At 49.8% G+C, this 17,398-nt stretch overlaps 1 protein-coding gene across 2 annotated transcripts in view; it reads left to right on the plus strand.

Moving 5' to 3' along the window:
- Nucleotides 1-17,398, plus strand: part of LOC137416337 (voltage-dependent L-type calcium channel subunit alpha-1D-like) — a 476,095-nt gene that overhangs the window by 81,647 nt on the left and 377,050 nt on the right. For both annotated transcript variants that reach the window (XM_068101884.2, XM_068101890.2), the window contains exons 13-14: nt 1,807-1,927; nt 2,169-2,289. In XM_068101884.2, the coding sequence (XP_067957985.2) occupies nt 1,807-1,927; nt 2,169-2,289 (242 nt within the window). The remainder of the gene's footprint in view (nt 1-1,806; nt 1,928-2,168; nt 2,290-17,398) is intronic.

A 17,398-nucleotide genomic window follows, 5' to 3' on the forward strand; every position in this document is an offset into this window, starting at 1 on the left:
CATTGGGTGTCGTTATCAGAGGAGGCTTCTCCCATTGGGTGTGGTTATCAGAGGAGATTTCTCCCATTGGGTATGGTTATCAGAGGAGGCTTCTCCCATTGGGTGTGGTTATCAGAGGAGGCTTCTCCCATTGGGTGTGGTTTTCAGAGGAGGCTTCTCCCATTGGGTGTGGTTATCAGAGGAGACTTCTTCCATTGGGTGTGGTTATCAGAGGAGGATTCTCACATTGGGTGTTATTATCGGAGGAGGCTTCTCCCATTGGGTGTGGTTATCAGAGGAGACTTCTCACATTGGGTGTGGTTATCAGAGGAGGCTTCTCACATTGGGTGTTATTATCAGAGGAGGCTTCTCCCATTGGGTGTCGTTATCAGAGGAGGCTTCTCCCATTTGGTGTGGTTATCAGAGGAGATTTCTCCCATTGGGTATGGTTATCAGAGGAGGCTTCTCCCATTGGGTGTGGTTATCAGAGGAGGCTTCTCCCATTGGGTGTGGTTTTCAGAGGAGGCTTCTCCCATTGGGTGTGGTTATCAGAGGAGACTTCTTCCATTGGGTGTGGTTATCAGAGGAGGATTCTCACATTGGGTGTTATTATCGGAGGAGGCTTCTCCCATTGGGTGTGGTTATCAGAGGAGACTTCTCACATTGGGTGTTATTATTGGAGGAGACTTCTCCCATTGGGTGTGGTTATCAGCGGAAGCTTCTCACATTGGGTGTGGTTATCAGAGGAAGCTTCTCCCATTTGGTGTGGTTATCAGAGGAGGCTTCTCCCATTGGGTGTGGTTATCAGAGGAGGCTTCTCCCATCGGGTGTGGTTATCAGAGGAGATGTCTCCCATTGGGTGTTGTTATCAGAGGAGGCTTCTCCCATTGGGTGTGGTTATCAGAGGAGGATTCTCACATTGGGTGTGGTTATCAGAGGAGACTTCTCCCATTGGGTGTGGTTATCAGAGGAGGCTTCTTCCATTGGGTGTGACTGTCATGTCATATGATGAATGAGCCTTGCATGTATGTACCGGTGGGATCATCAGGTATAAAGGCCAACAGGATGATGCAGACATGGGTCCCGTACTTTTGAACAATTGCACACAGAGAAGCAAAAAGAGCGCACAATTCTTCACAATTCGTGACATGGTAACCATGAATGCAGCAAATGCGGAACAGTTTGTGAACACCATTGTAACTACACTCGTTGGCCTAATGGTTAGAAAGTCCGCTCTGAGTCTGCCTAGTCGGTGGTTCGAACTCCAGCTGCGTCATATCAAAGCATGCCAATAGCAGGTAGACGTAGACATTCATTTTCCGAAAGGCGCGGCATCACGTTTACGATGCTAGCTGGGATGGATCATCACCGAATCGTGCTGCGTTGCAATTTGCTCAGTACCACCTGTAGTACTGTCACCTGACTCAGTACACTTGCATGGCAATTTCTGCGTGCAGTGCACATTGCGCACATGCAAGTCCCGCATATCCACGGGTAAAATGGGGAACATATCGAGGTAGATACTGGCTGATCATTATATTTCCTAGGTACACATCAGCATCATTTAGTGTATTTTTTATGGTGCACAGGAACCTTTTTCCGTTATTATATATGTGATGTCAGACGTCCTGTGACGTTGCATCATCAGTAATATATTGCTCATTGTGCTTTTGCTCCTCTGTTTTGCCAAATGTAGAAAACACTTATTTTTAAATGTTGCTTGTGGGTTTAAAATTTAGATTTTTAGTAAACATTGCACAGAATTTTAAAAATTGTTTGAATATATATATATTTTAAGAAACATCACATTTACCTGTCTTTCCACAGATCCTGACAGGAGAGGATTGGAACTCAGTCATGAATGCTGGGATATTGTCCTACGGAGGACCGGCATTTCCCGGTGTCCTTGTGTCCCTTTACTTCGTCATCCTGTTCATCTGTGGTAACTGTATCCTCTCTCTTGGAGAATTACACGTGATATCACATTTTAATGCGGATGACGCTGTCAGCCTGGCCCTAAAGACTTGGGAGCCACGTTCGAACTGAGAATAGTTATTGACATGGTTATCCCGGCTTGTATATATGTCAACATATGAAAATGTTTGCTTCATTCGACACTGGATTTAATGGTGACTCATCATAATGGAGCAAGTCTACAAGGTATATTTCCTGAGCCCTATTCCCAACAGACATCCTGCTCAATGTTTTCCTCGCCATAGCAGTGAACAACCTAGCTGATGCTGAGAGTCTGACTCAAGCACAAAAGGAGGCTGAAGAGGAGAAGGAACGCAGACGACTTGAACTCGAGAGGTGATGCAATGTTCCATATTATCAATTTTCTTTCTGATAAAAGGAGCTCTCTATCCATTGGAAGGAATAATCCAGATGTGTCGGAGCGTACGTTCCAGAGGAGTCGGAGGAGACATTTCAGATGCTTTGCAGGGGACGATCCAGATGCTTTGCAGGGGACGTTTCAGATGCTTTGCGGGGGACGTTTCACATGCTTTACAGGGGATGTTACAGATGCTTTGCAGGGGATGTTACAGATGCTTTGCAGGGGATGTTACAGATGCTTTGCAGGGGACGTTCCAGATGCTATGCAGGGGATGTTACAGATGCGTCGCAGGGGGCGTTCCAGATGTGTCAGAGGGGGCGTTCCAGATGTATCAGAGGGGGCATTCCAGATGTTGTTAAAGGGGGCGTTCCAGATGTGTCAGAGGGGGCGTTCCAGATGTGTCAGAGGGGGCTTTCCTGATGTGTCAGAGGGGGCGTTCCTGATGTGCCCGCGGGGGCGTTCCAGATGTGTCAGAGGGGGCGTTCCCATATGTGTCAGAGGGGGCATTCCAGATGTGTCAGAGGGGGTGTTCCAGATGTGTCAGAGGGGGCGTTCCAAATGTGTCAGAGGTGGCGTTCCAGACGCATCGCAGGAGACGTTCCAGATGGGTTGCAGGAGACGTTCCAGATGAGTCGCAGGGGACGTTCCAGACGCGTCGCAGGAGACGTTCCAGATGCGTCGCAGGGGACGTTCCAGACGGGTCACAGGAGACGTTCCAGACGCGTCGCAGGAGACGTTCCTGCCGCGTCGCAGGAGACGTTCCTGCCGCGTCGCAGGAGACGTTCCAGACGCGTCGCAGGAGACGTTCCAGACGCGTCGCAGGAGACGTTCCAGACGCTTCGCAGGAGACGTTCCAGGCGCGTCGCAGGAGACGTTCCAGACGCGTCGCAGGAGACGTTCCAGACGCGTCGCAGGAGACATTCCAGACGCATCGCAGGAGACATTCCAGACGCGTCACAGGAGACGTTCCAGAGGCGCCGCAGGAGACATAACAGAAGCATCGCAGGAGACGTTCCAGACGCACCACAGGAGACGTTCCAGACGCGTTGCAGGACACGTTCCAGATGCGTCGCAGGAGACGTTCCAGACGCGTCGCAGGAGACGTTCCAGACGCGTCGCAGGAGTCGTTCCAGACGCGTCGCAGGAGACGTTCCAGACGCGCCGCAGGAGACGTTCCAGACACGTCGCAGGAGACGTTCCAGACGCGTCACAGGAGACGTTCCAGACGCGTCGCAGGAGACGTTCCAGACGCGTCGCAGGAGACGTTCCAGACGCATCGCAGGAGACGTTCCAGACGCATCACAGGAGACATTTGTGACGCGCCGCAGGAGACGTTGCAGACCCGCCGCAGGAGAAGTTCCAGACGCGCCGCAGGAGACGTTCCAGACGCGCTGCAGGAGACGTTCCAGACGCGCCACAGGAGACGTTCCAGACACGCCGCAGGAGACGTTCCAGTCTGATTGCTCTGAAACCTGATACAGCCATCCTACTATATGGTACACAGGATTTCCTCGTCTTAGATTTTTCGTTTTCATATTTTTTTGAGTTCAGATTATGGTGTTCCCCCAGGGCGGTTACCCTCTGAAAATTCGAATCCCTACTTTCTCTTATTTACTAACTGATTGTCCTGAAACCTGATACGTCCCTCCTACTCGATGATCCAAATGATCACTCTGTCATATATTTTTTGATTTTGTATCAGGGTGAGTTGAGGGACTCAAGGGGTTCCCCCAAATCAGCAGAGGTTTGAACTTCAACCTCAGGAAATGACCGTCAGCCCACTTGGGGCTATTTTTTGCACACCGCTTCTTTCCTATGCCATCTCCAGGTGCTGCATGATGTCATTGCCGGGCATCAAAGGGGGCTCGGCAATGACACGCGCTGAAAGGGAGTACTCCGTTTTCTCTCTGGTCGTTTGATTGTTTGTTTGATTGTTTGTTTGATTGTTTGTTTGATTGTTTGTTTGTTTTCTTGTTTGTCTGGGCGATATCTCAGTCATCCTTTGAGCTAGGAAGCTGAAATTTCAGCGCAATAATGAGCAAGTACTTTGTCTAAAACGGTATTTTTGTTTTTTGATTAATCAATTTATTGATTAATTACTTAATTACTATCGATTAATTCAGTACTTATTTATTTCCTTTCTCATCTGGGCAATATCTCAGGCACCTTTTAAGCTCAGAGGCTGATATTTGGACACGACAATGACCAAGTGATTTGGCTGTTTGATTAATCAATTAATCGATTTATTATTTAATTTTTCCATTAACGACTTCATTTTTTTTAAGTTACAGATTCGGATGAAACAGTGGTGGTATAGGTATTATATTTGCCAATTGATTCATAATTTAATTATTTTACCATTATTATTTATTTATTTTCATTATTAATCACTTATTTATTTCCAATCTCATCTGGGCAATATCTCAGACACCTTTTGAGCTAGGAAGCTAATATTTGGACACGACAGTGACCAAGTGATGTGGCCATAAAGGATATTTTTGATTTATCGATTAATCAATATATATATTTTAATGACTTAATTTAATTAATTTTCAAAAGGTTATAGCTTTGGATGAAACTGGTGGTCGAGGTATGCTATTAGCCAATTGATTAATAAGAAATTATTTTACGATTATTATTTATTTATTTTAATTACGTGATTAATCAATCAACTAGCTGAAACCCGTGGAACATCCATGGAAGGGAGGATGTGGTGTATCAAAAGAGCGTGGTTGGAAGAAATTATGGTAAACCCACCTGATGAGGTTAGCGTACACCGCGATCGACAACACCGGCACAAATGCATGCTCAGGATTGTCCACTCAGTGGACGGCTTGCTGTCGCCTTCGACTGTCCAATCAGCGGACGGCTTGCTTCGCCTTCACCCAGCAGACGCCAATAAGATGGCGTCGTATCGGCAGTTAATCGGATGCTTTTGGGCCCCAACGTCGGCTAATTCAGATTTTTCGAGTATGGCTGTACGTGATAAACAAAGAGTGCGGTTCGTAGATCGTAAATCCATTCGTGCCGTGGGCATCGGGTCACTGGGTGCGGCGTGAAAGGGATAACAAAGTCGAGTCCTTACGCTATTATTATATAGATTATGGTGCACCTCTCCCTCCCAATACCGTCTCTATGTGCTGCACGGTGGTATAGTGCTGGAGGATATTCATTTTTTGGCATTAGTGCAGTGTACTTTGAATGTATCTGTACATGTTTTTAAATATTTTCTTAAATCATTTGCAAGCTTTTTGTCTCGTGTAAGACATGTCAACACAATAAAAATCAAGGGAATACTCCAACCAGACAAAAATTCCAGCGTAGGCCTTGATCACCAAATGGTTGTTTTTATCAAGCTTTGTGAATGACAGAGGGTAATGGTCTTGTCTTGTGACCCTTCTTCCAGTCCTACAAGAATGCTTTCCATTGTCACCTCATGTTTTCTCCCACCACCACTCCTCATGTTCTTCTGCACTCACTGATCCCAGCATCCTGCGCCCCCCCACCCCCAATCTCCCCCACTCTCACCCTTGCACTCCTCTCCTTTCTTCCTCTCGTGTGATGTCTTTTTTTTGTCCATCATTCTCTGTCAGTCTGTGAACCTGCTGCCCTATGTCGTTTAGCTTCTCCACTAGCCGGGATTTTTGTGAACTAAATTTTTTTTAGCTAAAGAAAGAATTTTTGGATTTTTTTCTCTCTTCTTATGAACAATTATACATACATAATTGTGGAGCTGATACATGTACCATGTTCAGAACATGGACATCAGTAGACATCGGTGTACTTTGTATCATCATGAGGAATGGGTTCAGACCATCACAAATACACATGAATGTATAATGTATTTACACCCAAGTGCTTAATGTGGAGATGTAAAAAGTTAAAAGGTCTTGCGGAGCCAAAAGATGATTAGGTTTTTTTCCTTTCTTCTCCTTCTTCTTCTCCTTCTTTTCCTCTTCTTCTTCTTTTTCTTATTTTTCACTTTTCTTTTTCCCTTTTCTTCTTCTTCTTCTTTTTTATTTCCATTTTTATTCTTCTTCTTCTCATTTATGATGTGGCCTTGATATTGCACTGTAATTAACAACTCCTAATAGTGTACATGGAAAACACGTCCGAGATGTCGTCCGAAAAGTGACTTGCTCCACGACAAGCCCATCCTGATGTTACCGCATCAGAGTTCCACTGTGGTTGTGGTTTACCTTGAGGTGTTAGTGAATTATGGTATCCAAAACAATCCAGATTTTAAAGTTGGAAACCCAAGCATGTTCTGTACAAGTAGATAAATGATTGACACAATGTTCAGGGAATAATGTGCCTCTTTACGAGAATGGTTGAATGGATTTGGTGTTTCCAGCATGATTGCATGGTCAGTGGAGTGTGGTGAAGTGCAGGGTTTGTGCAGCGGTGGATAATAGGTGACGTCTGGTGGAAAAAAAAAAGGAGATGGGAATTCACGTGTAGTAATCCTAATGACTTTGACATACATTTTACAGCTTTGAACACTTGCGCACCCGGGTCAGGTTCACATCCTCCATCTGAGGACCAACCACCTGGAATTGGTAACAGGCACCACTGTCAATATAGGCCGGGAGTTGTCCATGTCGGGCCTGTCGGGCTAAACCCTGGATTTTATCTCCATGGGTCTCTCTCTCTGTCTCTCTGTCTGTCTGTATCTCTGTCTGTCTGTGTCTCTGTCTGTCTGTATCTCTGTCTGTCTGTCTCTCTGTCTGTCTGTCTCTCTCTCTGTCTGTCTGTCTCTCTGTCTGACTCTCTGTGTCTCTGGCTCTCTGTCTGTCTGTGTCTATGTCTCTGTCTCTATGTCTCTGTCTCTATGTCTCTGTCTCTATGTCTCTGTCTCTATGTCTCTGTCTCTATGTCTCTGTCTCTATGTCTCTGTCTCTATGTCTCTGTCTCTATGTCTCTATGTCTCTGTCTCTATGTCTCTGTCTCTGTCTCTATGTCTCTGTCTCTATGTCTCTATGTCTCTGTCTCTATGTCTCTGTCTCTATGTCTCTGTCTCTATGTCTCTGTCTCTGTCTCTGTCTCTGTCTCTGTCTCTGTCTCTATGTCTCTGTCTCTATGTCTCTATGTCTCTGTCTCTATGTCTCTGTCTCTATGTCTCTGTCTCTATGTCTCTGTCTCTATGTCTCTGTCTCTATGTCTCTGTCTCTATGTGTCTCTGTCTCTGACTCTATGTCTCTATGTCTCTCTCTCTCTGTCTCTCTCTCTGTCTCTGTCTCTGTCTCTCTCTCTCTCTCTCTCTCTCTCTCTCTCTCTCTCTCTCTCTCTCTCTCTCTCTCTCTCTCTCTCTCCCTCTCTCTGTGTGTGTTCTCGTGGGAAGAGCTTGTGCTAATTGGTCGGATTTCCAGGTGGATGTGACTGGGCTAGTCCTCAATGCTTGCATCATATATTACATAAGTCCTGTTTATCAGTGAAGCCAAAGTGTCAATTGGTGTCAACATTTCAATGTAATTGCAGCTGATGGGCAGTAAATTAGTTTTACATTCAGACCTGCCTTCACAGAATAAACAGGAGGGACATGTCGTTTGGACACCCCAAGGGAACCTGCGATCACGGCACGAAATATGAATGTTATTAATAAACACCTGTTTCGATCAGTACACATGTGAAGCCATCAATTATTTGGCGCTGATAGGTACCGTGTAATTAGCTCGTAGCGCAATATCCCTTCAACCTTGAGGATCCATAGAAATTGCTTACCCAGCCTCGATGGTGTTTGTTTCGAGCATCTGCTCCGAGTCAGGAAGGTCAGAGGTTCGAACCCTGCCCGAGTCGTACTTTATAGTTAAACTAGCAGAAGTACCCGGCATTGCCGGGCGGGGGAGGGGAGGGGAGGGGAACGGGGGGGGGGGGGGAGCGAGCCCCTTGGCAAAGCGAGCGATTTATTTTGTCATAGCGTTTCATAGCGTCATCACGTGATCGCTCTGAGCGAATCAGCGTCCACCTGCTCTGATTCCGTTGATTCCGTGCGCTGAAATGCGCTGAGGTAAATATGAATAAAAAATATGGATCGTCAAATATTTTGAGTTCGGCCATGTTCGTCCCACGCTCAATGGCCATGTCTATGTCAAATATCAAGCATGTAAGCCTCTCCATTTAGGAGTCTATCGGTAACATTACACACACACACACACACACACACACACACACACACACACACACACACACACACACACACACACACACACAAACTGTGTTTTATATATACTAGGACGTGCCCGTACGTGGCGTACCCGTGACCGTACCGTACCCGGTACCGTACCCGGTACCGTACCCGGTACCGTACCCGGTACCGTACCCGTACCGTACCCGTACCCGTGACGTGCCCGTAATGAATATGTACAAAATATAAATATGTATGTACTACAATCGATCGTACCTTACAACAATCAACACAGATTGCAACGTCAAATAAATGAATACGCTCTCAAATGTGCCGTCCAAGGCAGTGTCTGCTCGCCACGTTCAGCATCAGTTCAGCGTCACTATGACTATCCGTAAGTCCGGAAGTGACGTCCTCATTTGACTGTCCGGAAGGTCGCATATCGCAGGAAAGCGAAAGAATCGCAAATTAGTTTTAATTAGTTTTAAAACATCGTTTAACGCCAACATAGCGCCAACATAGTTTGCCGACGGGAAATAAATGAATACGCTCTCAAATGTGCCATCCGAGGCAGAGTCTGTTCGCCACGTTCGGCACACGTGATAGCTCGCTGCTCTCTGATTGGTTGAATCGTTTTTTGGACATAGCTCGGTAACTACTTCTGCGATCGCAAATTAGTTTTAATTAGTTTTAAAACATAGTTTAACGGCAACATAGTTTGCCGACGGGAAATAAATGAATACGCTCTCAAATGTGCCATCCGAGGCAGAGTCTGTTCGCCACGTTCGGCACACGGGATAGCTCGCTGCTCTCTGATTGGTTGAATCGTTTTTTGGACATAGCTCGGTAACTACTTCTGCGATTAATTTAAAACCTTGAAAAGGCACATCCTCGGGTCCCCAGCAATATACCTGGCAAGTTTCAAGTATATCGGACCGGTAGTTGTCGAGAAACAGCGGTCACAGACAAACATACAAACATACTGAAGGAGCTGGGGCTCCCACGTCGATTGGAAGAATGGACGCGACAAAAAGCTAGAATTCATCCGAGTTGCTTTAATGAAATCAAACACTCAGGCACTCTGAAAACCCGTTTATCGGTCAGCAATATATATCTATTAACCCAGGGGGTTTGCCCAGGCCCGGCGCCAGGGGGCGTGGCCCAGCGTCCTGGCTGCGGCCTGGCAAGTTGAGGGCGAGCCTGCCCGGGCATGCCCGGGCATGCCCGGGCGTCCCGACCGAGGCCTGGCAAGTTGAGCGCGGGCCTGCCCGGGCGTCCTGGACGAGCCCGGCATGGTGATCGCTCCGCGTCCTTGATAGGTGCAAGGCGATTGTGAAACCCCAGCGGCAGCCGCTACACACGTCCCCCCAGAATCGACTTGCACCGGCAGGGTCAACTTGAGGGGGGTCCTGATGACCCGGCCGAAGCGACCCCTGGCGGGTCGTGGGAGGGGGTCCGGTGAGGTGGTGGGCGGTCGAGTGGGGGGCCCCGTGGACGGGGGGCGGCCTCGCCGCGGCGGAAGGGCCACCCGTGGTGGGTGGTCGACGTCCACGTGCGCCGGCTTGAGGCGGTCCACTGTAATCCGGTCCGACCTGCCGCCGATGTCGATGACGAATGACTTGTCGTCCCGTCGTAGCACCCGGAAGGGCCCGTCGTACGGCGGCTGGAGTGGCCACCGATGTGCGTCGTGACGCACAAAAACATACTCCGCTGTGCGGAGTGCTGGGGGTACGTAGGACTGGGGGTCACCGTGGTGGGATGTCGGCACGGGGGCAAACCGTCGGGCGGCCTCCTGGAGGTCCGAGCGCTGGTGAGCTGCGGACCAGGGACTGGTAGCGTCGGGCACGAATTCGCCCGGGACGCGTAGCACCTGGCCATAGACCAGCTCGGCGGTGGATGCCTGGAGGTCCTCCTTGGGGGCCGTGCGAAGGCCCAAAAGGACCCACGGCAGCCGGTCGGCCCAACCGCCGTCTTGAAGGCCGGCCATGAGCGCGGCCTTCATGGAGCGGTGGAATCGCTCACACAACCCGTTTGCTTGGGGGTGGTAGGCCGTAGTACGGTGGAGCTTGACCCCCAGGTTGCGGGCGACCGCGCCCCACAGCTCGGAGGTGAACTGTGGTCCGCGGTCTGATGAGATGTCCGCCGGTGCGCCGAAGCGGGCGACCCAGGTGGCGATGAAAGCCTGCGCCACGTCGGCGGTGGTGGTGGAGACGAGGGGAACGGCCTCCGGCCACCTGGTGGTCCTGTCCACCATGGTGAGCAGGTGTGTGAACCCCCGTGACGGGGGGAGGGGGCCCACCAGATCCACGTTGACGTGGTCGAAACGTCGTTCGGGCACGGTGAAAGGTGCCAGCGGGGCCTGGGTGTGTCGGTGGACCTTGGCCCGTTGGCAGGCCATGCAGGCGCTGGTCCAATCGCGGACGTCCCGACGAAGGCCGTGCCAGACGAAACGCACCGACACCAGCTTCTGGGAAGCTTTCCGGCCCGGGTGGGAAAGGCCGTGGAGGGAGGCGAAGATGCGGCGTTGCCAGGTGACGGGCACGATGGGGCGAGGCTGGCCTTGGGAGACGTCGCAGAGCAGGACAGTGTCCGTGCAGGGGATGTCGGCCAGGCGGAGGCCCGTGTCCGCCGCCCGGAGGGCTTGCACCGTGGTGTCGGTGGTTTGGTCCGCCGCCATAAGCGCAAAATCCACGCCCAGGTGGACCGCGTTCGCGCTGGCCCGGGAAAGACAGTCGGCCACGGCGTTGTTTTTGCCGGCGACGTGCCGGATGTCCGTGGTAAACTCCGACACGGCGGAGAGGTGGCGCTGTTGGCGGGCAGACCATGGCTCCGTGACCTTGGCCATGGCGTAAACCAACGGCTTGTGGTCGACGAACGCCGTGAAAGGTCGGCCCTCCAGGAGGTGGCGGAAATGGCGGACGGCCAGGTGTAGACCGAGGAGCTCCCGGTCAAACGTGCTGTATTTGAGCTCGTTCGGCCGGAGCTGCCGGCTGAAAAAAGCGAGTGGCTGCCAAACCCCGTTCACCCATTGCTCATGTATGGCGCCCACCGCGTAGTCGGAGGCATCCGTGGTGAGGGCGATGGGAGCGTTGAGCACCGGGTGAGCGAGCAGTGTTGCGTCGGCGAGGGCCCGCTTTGAGCGTTGGAAGGCCGCATCCATTGCTGCGGACCAGGCGATGTCGTGCTTGGCCGGCTTGCCCCGGAGGGCGTCGTAGAGGGGCCGCATGAGGTGAGCAGCGCGGGGCACGAAGCGGTGATAAAAATTCACCATTCCCAGGAATTCCTGCAGGGCCTTTATGGTGCGGGGACGCAGGAACGTGGTGATGGCCTCGACCTTGGTTGGCAGCGGTACGGCCCCGTTCTTGGTGATGTGGTGGCCCAAAAAATCAACGGCCGTCGTGCCGAAGTGGCATTTGGCCGGGTTGACGATGAGGCCGTGCTCGCTGAGGCGCTCGAACAGTGTTCGGAGGTGGAGGAGGTGCTCGGCCCGGGACGTGCTGGCGACGAGGATGTCGTCCAGGTAAACGAAAAGGAACGGCAGGTCACGCAGCACGCCGTCCATCAAGCGCTGGAACGCCTGAGCCGCGTTCTTGAGACCAAACGGCATCCGCAAGAATTCGAATAAGCTGAACGGCGTGATGACTGCCGTTTTAGGGACGTCGGCCGCCCTGACAGGTACCTGGTGATATCCCCGTATGAGATCAATTTTCGAAAAAATGACCCGTCCCGCCAGACGGGCGGAGAAGTCTTGGATATGCGGGATCGGGTACCTGTCGGGGGTGGTAGCGTCATTCAGACGGCGGTAGTCGCCACACGGGCGCCATCCACCCCCCGGCTTTGGCACGATGTGCAGTGGCGAGGCCCACGCGCTATCGGAGCGCCGCACGATGCCGAGGTGCTCCAACGCGTCGAATTCGGCCTTCGCTACGGCGAGCTTGGCTGGGTCGAGGCGGCGGGCCCTGGCGTAGACCGGCGGGCCCGTGGTTGGTATGTGGTGCTCGATCCCATGCCGTACTGAGACGGCCGAAAACGTCGGCCGCGTGAGGGCCGGGAACTCCGTGAGCAGGCGAGCAAACTCGTTCGCCGCCGGGACGGTGCATGCCAGCTCGGTCGGCGCGGAGCTGCTCAATGCGCATACCAGGGAGCTGAAGGTTTCAGCGTTGATTAAACGACGCCGTTGGACGTCCACCAGCAGTCCGTGTGCGCAGAGGAAGTCGGCGCCTAGCAGAGCCACGGGCACGTTGGCGGTTACAAACGTCCAAGCAAAGCGTTGGCCGCCGAAGCAGAGGGTGACGTTGCGCGGGCCGAAGGTGCGGATAGTCGATCCGTTGGCCGCAACTAAGGAGGGGCCGCAAACCGCGGATTGCCTGTCCTGGTCAGAGGCGGGTATGACGCTCAGTTGGGCGCCGGTGTCGCACAGGAAGCGCCGTCCGGACGCTTTATCCGTGATGAACAGTAAGTTGCCCGTGTGGCCGGCGCTCATGGCTGGTAATGAACGCCGGCCCGGCCGTTTCCCGGCCTGCCGAAGGTGCACGGGGGTCGGCATGTCCGGGCCTTTTGTCCGAACCTGGCATGATAGTAACACCACGCTTGGTCGGGTGGAGGCCTCGGTCGTCGTGCTGGAGGTGGTCGGCACGGTAGAGCGGCCGCCAATTGCGTCGGCAGTTCGGCCGTCGACCGTGCCGGGTGCTCGGGCGCCATGGTTGTTGCGTCGGACGGCGGTGGGTCCCATGTCGCCGCTGCGATGCGCCGTCCTGCGGCGGAGATCTTGTCGGCTTCTCTGGCAAGGGCCCGGGGATCTGTGATCGTCGTGCTTGCCGGGGCGAGGCGTACCGGGTTAGGCAGCTGACGGAGGAACAGCTCCCGGAACAGGAATGCCGGAGAGTGCTCGCCGAGCAGTGAAAGCATGTAGTCCATTCGCACGGAAGGGCGCGTGTCGCCGAGCTCAGGCAGATCGAGCAGGCGCCGTGCGCGTTCCGCCGATGGGAGGGCGAAAGCATCGAGGAGAAGCTTCCTAATCGCGCCGTATTTGTCAGCGGCTGGCGGGCTTTCGAGGAGGCTCAGGGCGCGGGCCGCGGTAGCCGACCCGAGCGCAGCTACCACATGGTGGAAGCGGGTGTCGTCGGCCGTGATGCCTCGCAGGGCGAACAGGGACTCCGCCTGTGCGAACCAAACCGCCGCGTGAGCCTCCCAGAAGGTAGGCAGTTTAAGGGCGACTGCCGTGTCCATGTCGATAGGTCACCAATGAAGGAGCTGGGGCTCCCACGTCGATCGGAAGAATGGACGCGACAAAAAGCTAGAATTCATCCGAGTTGCTTTAATGAAATCAAACACTCAGGCACTCTGAAAACCCGTTTATCGGTCAGCAATATATATCTATTAACCCAGGGGGTTTGCCCAGGCCCGGCGCCAGGGGGCGTGGCCCAGCATCCTGGCTGCGGCCTGGCAAGTTGAGGGCGAGCCTGCCCGGGCATCCTGGACGAGCCCGGCATGGTGATCGCTCCGCGTCCTTGATAGGTGCAAGGCGATTGTGAAACCCCAGCGGCAGCCGCTACAATACAAACATACAAACAAACATACACACAGAGATTACTGGAATTTATAGATAGATATAGAAGAAGATAATTTGAAAATGGTACTTGCTGCTTCTAGAGCACAGACAAACACCTGTATGTTGACAACCATAGCACAGGATTGATGGGCCTACCCAGCTGCTCTCATTCCTTTGTTGACGTTCTTTGTAAGGGAACATATATTACACGGGGGCATTTCAAGTCCCATCACTTCCAACTCCCTTCTATTCCTTCCCACTACCCACTGACTTTCATGGCTTGTTCTGGACCTGCTCATGAGATCGTAAGGCTTGTTCTGACCGTCTCTTTTGCTTCTTTGCTCCATCTAATGCTTGTTCAAATTCACGGGTTTCTGAAGATTTTCAAACGTTTACAGTGAACGAAGAAGAAGATGACATAGTGTGCAGACGTACATAGAAACACTCCGCTGGGACCCACATCAATAACAGTCACTACATCAACAGCAATCTTATGCAGTGTGACGCTACTTTACTATCAAACACCACTAAACATGATTAATATACATAATAAAAGAATACCATCAAAAAGAGTGAAAAAAAAATTGGAGCCATTTTACCTCACGTCCCTCCGGAGGCTATTATTTAATTATCTCAGGTTGGGAAAAAATCACTTTCATGAATATTTTCCTCATTTCACTTTAGACTTCGACATAACCGTTTCGGCCAAGAGTTCAGATCGTCAAATATGGAAACAGATTTCGACTTGAACGACACTCGGTAGAGCGTATACCTCCCCTCGGCTGAAAAGTTTGTTTTGTATCCCACTGATAGGCCGGATCTGGATTCAGACCTGAACCAAAATCTAATCGGCTTGTTCTAGTCACCAAAACAACTCGTCCACCAAGTTTAGTCATAACTCGTCCATAACTTTTTTTAAATATCATGTTATATATCGCTTTTCACCCGATCTCTCAATGGTGAAGAATCGCTTAAAAAAATGAAATAATATCAAATCCGAATCCATATCCAGATCTTCACCAAAATCGAATCAATTCTTCCTTGTCACACACAAAACCTGTCCACCAAGTTTCGTCCAAATCCGTCCATAACTTTTTGAGATATCGTACTATTTATAAGTTTTGGCTCGATCTCTCAATGGTGAAGAATCACTTTTAAAATTCCCTGATCTGGATCCGGATTCGAATCTTCACCAAAATGGAAGCAATTTTTCCTTGTCAGACACCCAACCTCTCACCAAGTTTCGTCCAAATCCGTCCACAACTTTTTGATATATCGTGCTATGAACAGTTTTTGGCCCGATCTCCCAATGGTGAAGAATCACGTTAAAAATTCTAGTAGCCGGATCCGGATCCAGATCTTCACCAAAATCTAATAATTTCGTCCTTGTCACATACACTACATCTCTGCCTGATTTCGTCCGAATGCATCAACAACTTTTTGAGATATCTTGTTCACAAACAGTCAAATAAACAGACAGACAGACAGGCAATCAAACATACAGACAGACAGACAGACAGGGGTGAAAACATAACCTCCATCCACCTACGGTGGCAAAGGGAAATACAGTCACGGGAAAAAGTAAGTACACCCCATGTAAAGTTTTGACTTTTTCAACATATTTCAACAAACGGCTATTTGATCTTCATTTCAACAATTTTGATAGATAAAGGTGATATAATATAACAAATATCATGAAACATTTACATTTTGTAGTCCATTGTATAATTTAAATAAACATAAATGCAAATTTCGCATGTGGAAAAAGTAAGTACACCATTGGCTCGAATTGGTGGTATTGCCCCCTTTGGCAGAAACAACCTCAAGTAGGCGTTTCTTATAACTGTCTACCAGTCTCTGACATCAATTGGGAGAAATTTTTGCCCACTCCTCCATGCAGAATTCTTTCAGCTGTGCGATGTTTGAGGGGTTTCTTGCATGCACAGCTCGTTTCAAATCCCCCCACAACATCTCGATGGGATTTATATCCGGGCTTTGCCTTGGCCATTCCAGAACCCTCCATTTCTTTCTTTTCAGCCATTCCTTGGTGGATTTACTGGTATGTTTAGGGTCATTGTCATGTTGCAAGGTCCACCTTCGGTTGAGCTTCATCTTTCCGACAGATGGCCTCACATTATCCTCAAGCACCCTCTCATACAATGAAGAATTCATAGTAGATTATATGATGGTGAGCTGCCCAGGCCCTGATAGAGCAAAGCTGCCCCAAACCATAATATTTCCACCACCATGCTTTACAGTTGGTATCAAGTTCTTGTGGTCAAATGCTGTCTTTGGTTTTCGCCAAACATGTCTTCTGGTACTGTGGCCAAATAACTCGACCTTTGACTCGTTTGTCCAGAGCACATTGTTCCAGAAGTGCTGGTATTTGCCCAGGTGTTCATTGGCAAACTTTAGTCTTGCCCTGATATTCTTTCTGGACAGCAAAGGTTTCCTCCTGGCACACCTCCCATGTAGATCAAATTTGTGCAGCCTCTTTCTAATGGTAGACTCATGCACTTTGACATCAACAGTGGCAAGAGCTACCTGTAGGTCCCGTGATGACATTCTGGGGTTCTTCGAGACTTCTTTCAGCATCTTGCGGTCTGCTCTCTGGCTGAACTTGCTGGGGCGGCCTGGCCTGAACAAGTTGGCAGTTGTTTGGAATCTTCCCCACTTGTAGATGATCTTCCGGACAGTCGAATGATTGATTTCAAATTGTTTGGAGATTTTTTAAAATCCCTTCCCAGACTCGTAGGCATCTATAACCTTCTTTCTGAAGGCCTCAGAGAGCTCTTTTGATCTAGGCATGGTGACGCCGCACACTTCAACAACAAAGAGCAAACCAAACTAAATGTCTGAGGTTTAAATAAGACAGGTTCCGCCAAGATCCTCTCTAACGATGTTCTAATCATTTGTACCTGAGCTGGTGCACCTGATTCTAATTTTAGGTGTTTGAAGTAGTGATAAATGTAGGGGTGTACTTACTTTTTACACATGCGAAATTTGCATTTATGTTTATTTAAATTATACAATGGACTTCAAAATGTAAATGTTTCATGATATTTGTTATATTATATCACGTTTATCTATCAATTTTGTTGAAATGAAGATCAAATAGCTGTATGTTGAAATATGTTGAAAAAGTCAAAACTTTACATGGGGTGTACTTACTTTTTCACTTGACTGTATGAGCTTTTAATTAGGCAATCAGCCTTATTTAATCAGCCAATCACATTGCACCTATACTCACAGCCAATGAGCTGAAGCCATGAACAGACGAACAGACAGCCATCTTTGTTTTACATTCATATATATATATATATAATATATATATATATATATATATATATATATATATATATATATATATATTGTTACTGATCGCGGTTTAGATGATATGATGGGCCGA

This window comes from Myxine glutinosa, chromosome 1 (genome assembly GCF_964187855.1).
Source record: "Myxine glutinosa chromosome 1, kmMyxGlut1.1, whole genome shotgun sequence".
Classification (NCBI taxonomy): Eukaryota; Metazoa; Chordata; class Myxini; order Myxiniformes; family Myxinidae; genus Myxine; species Myxine glutinosa.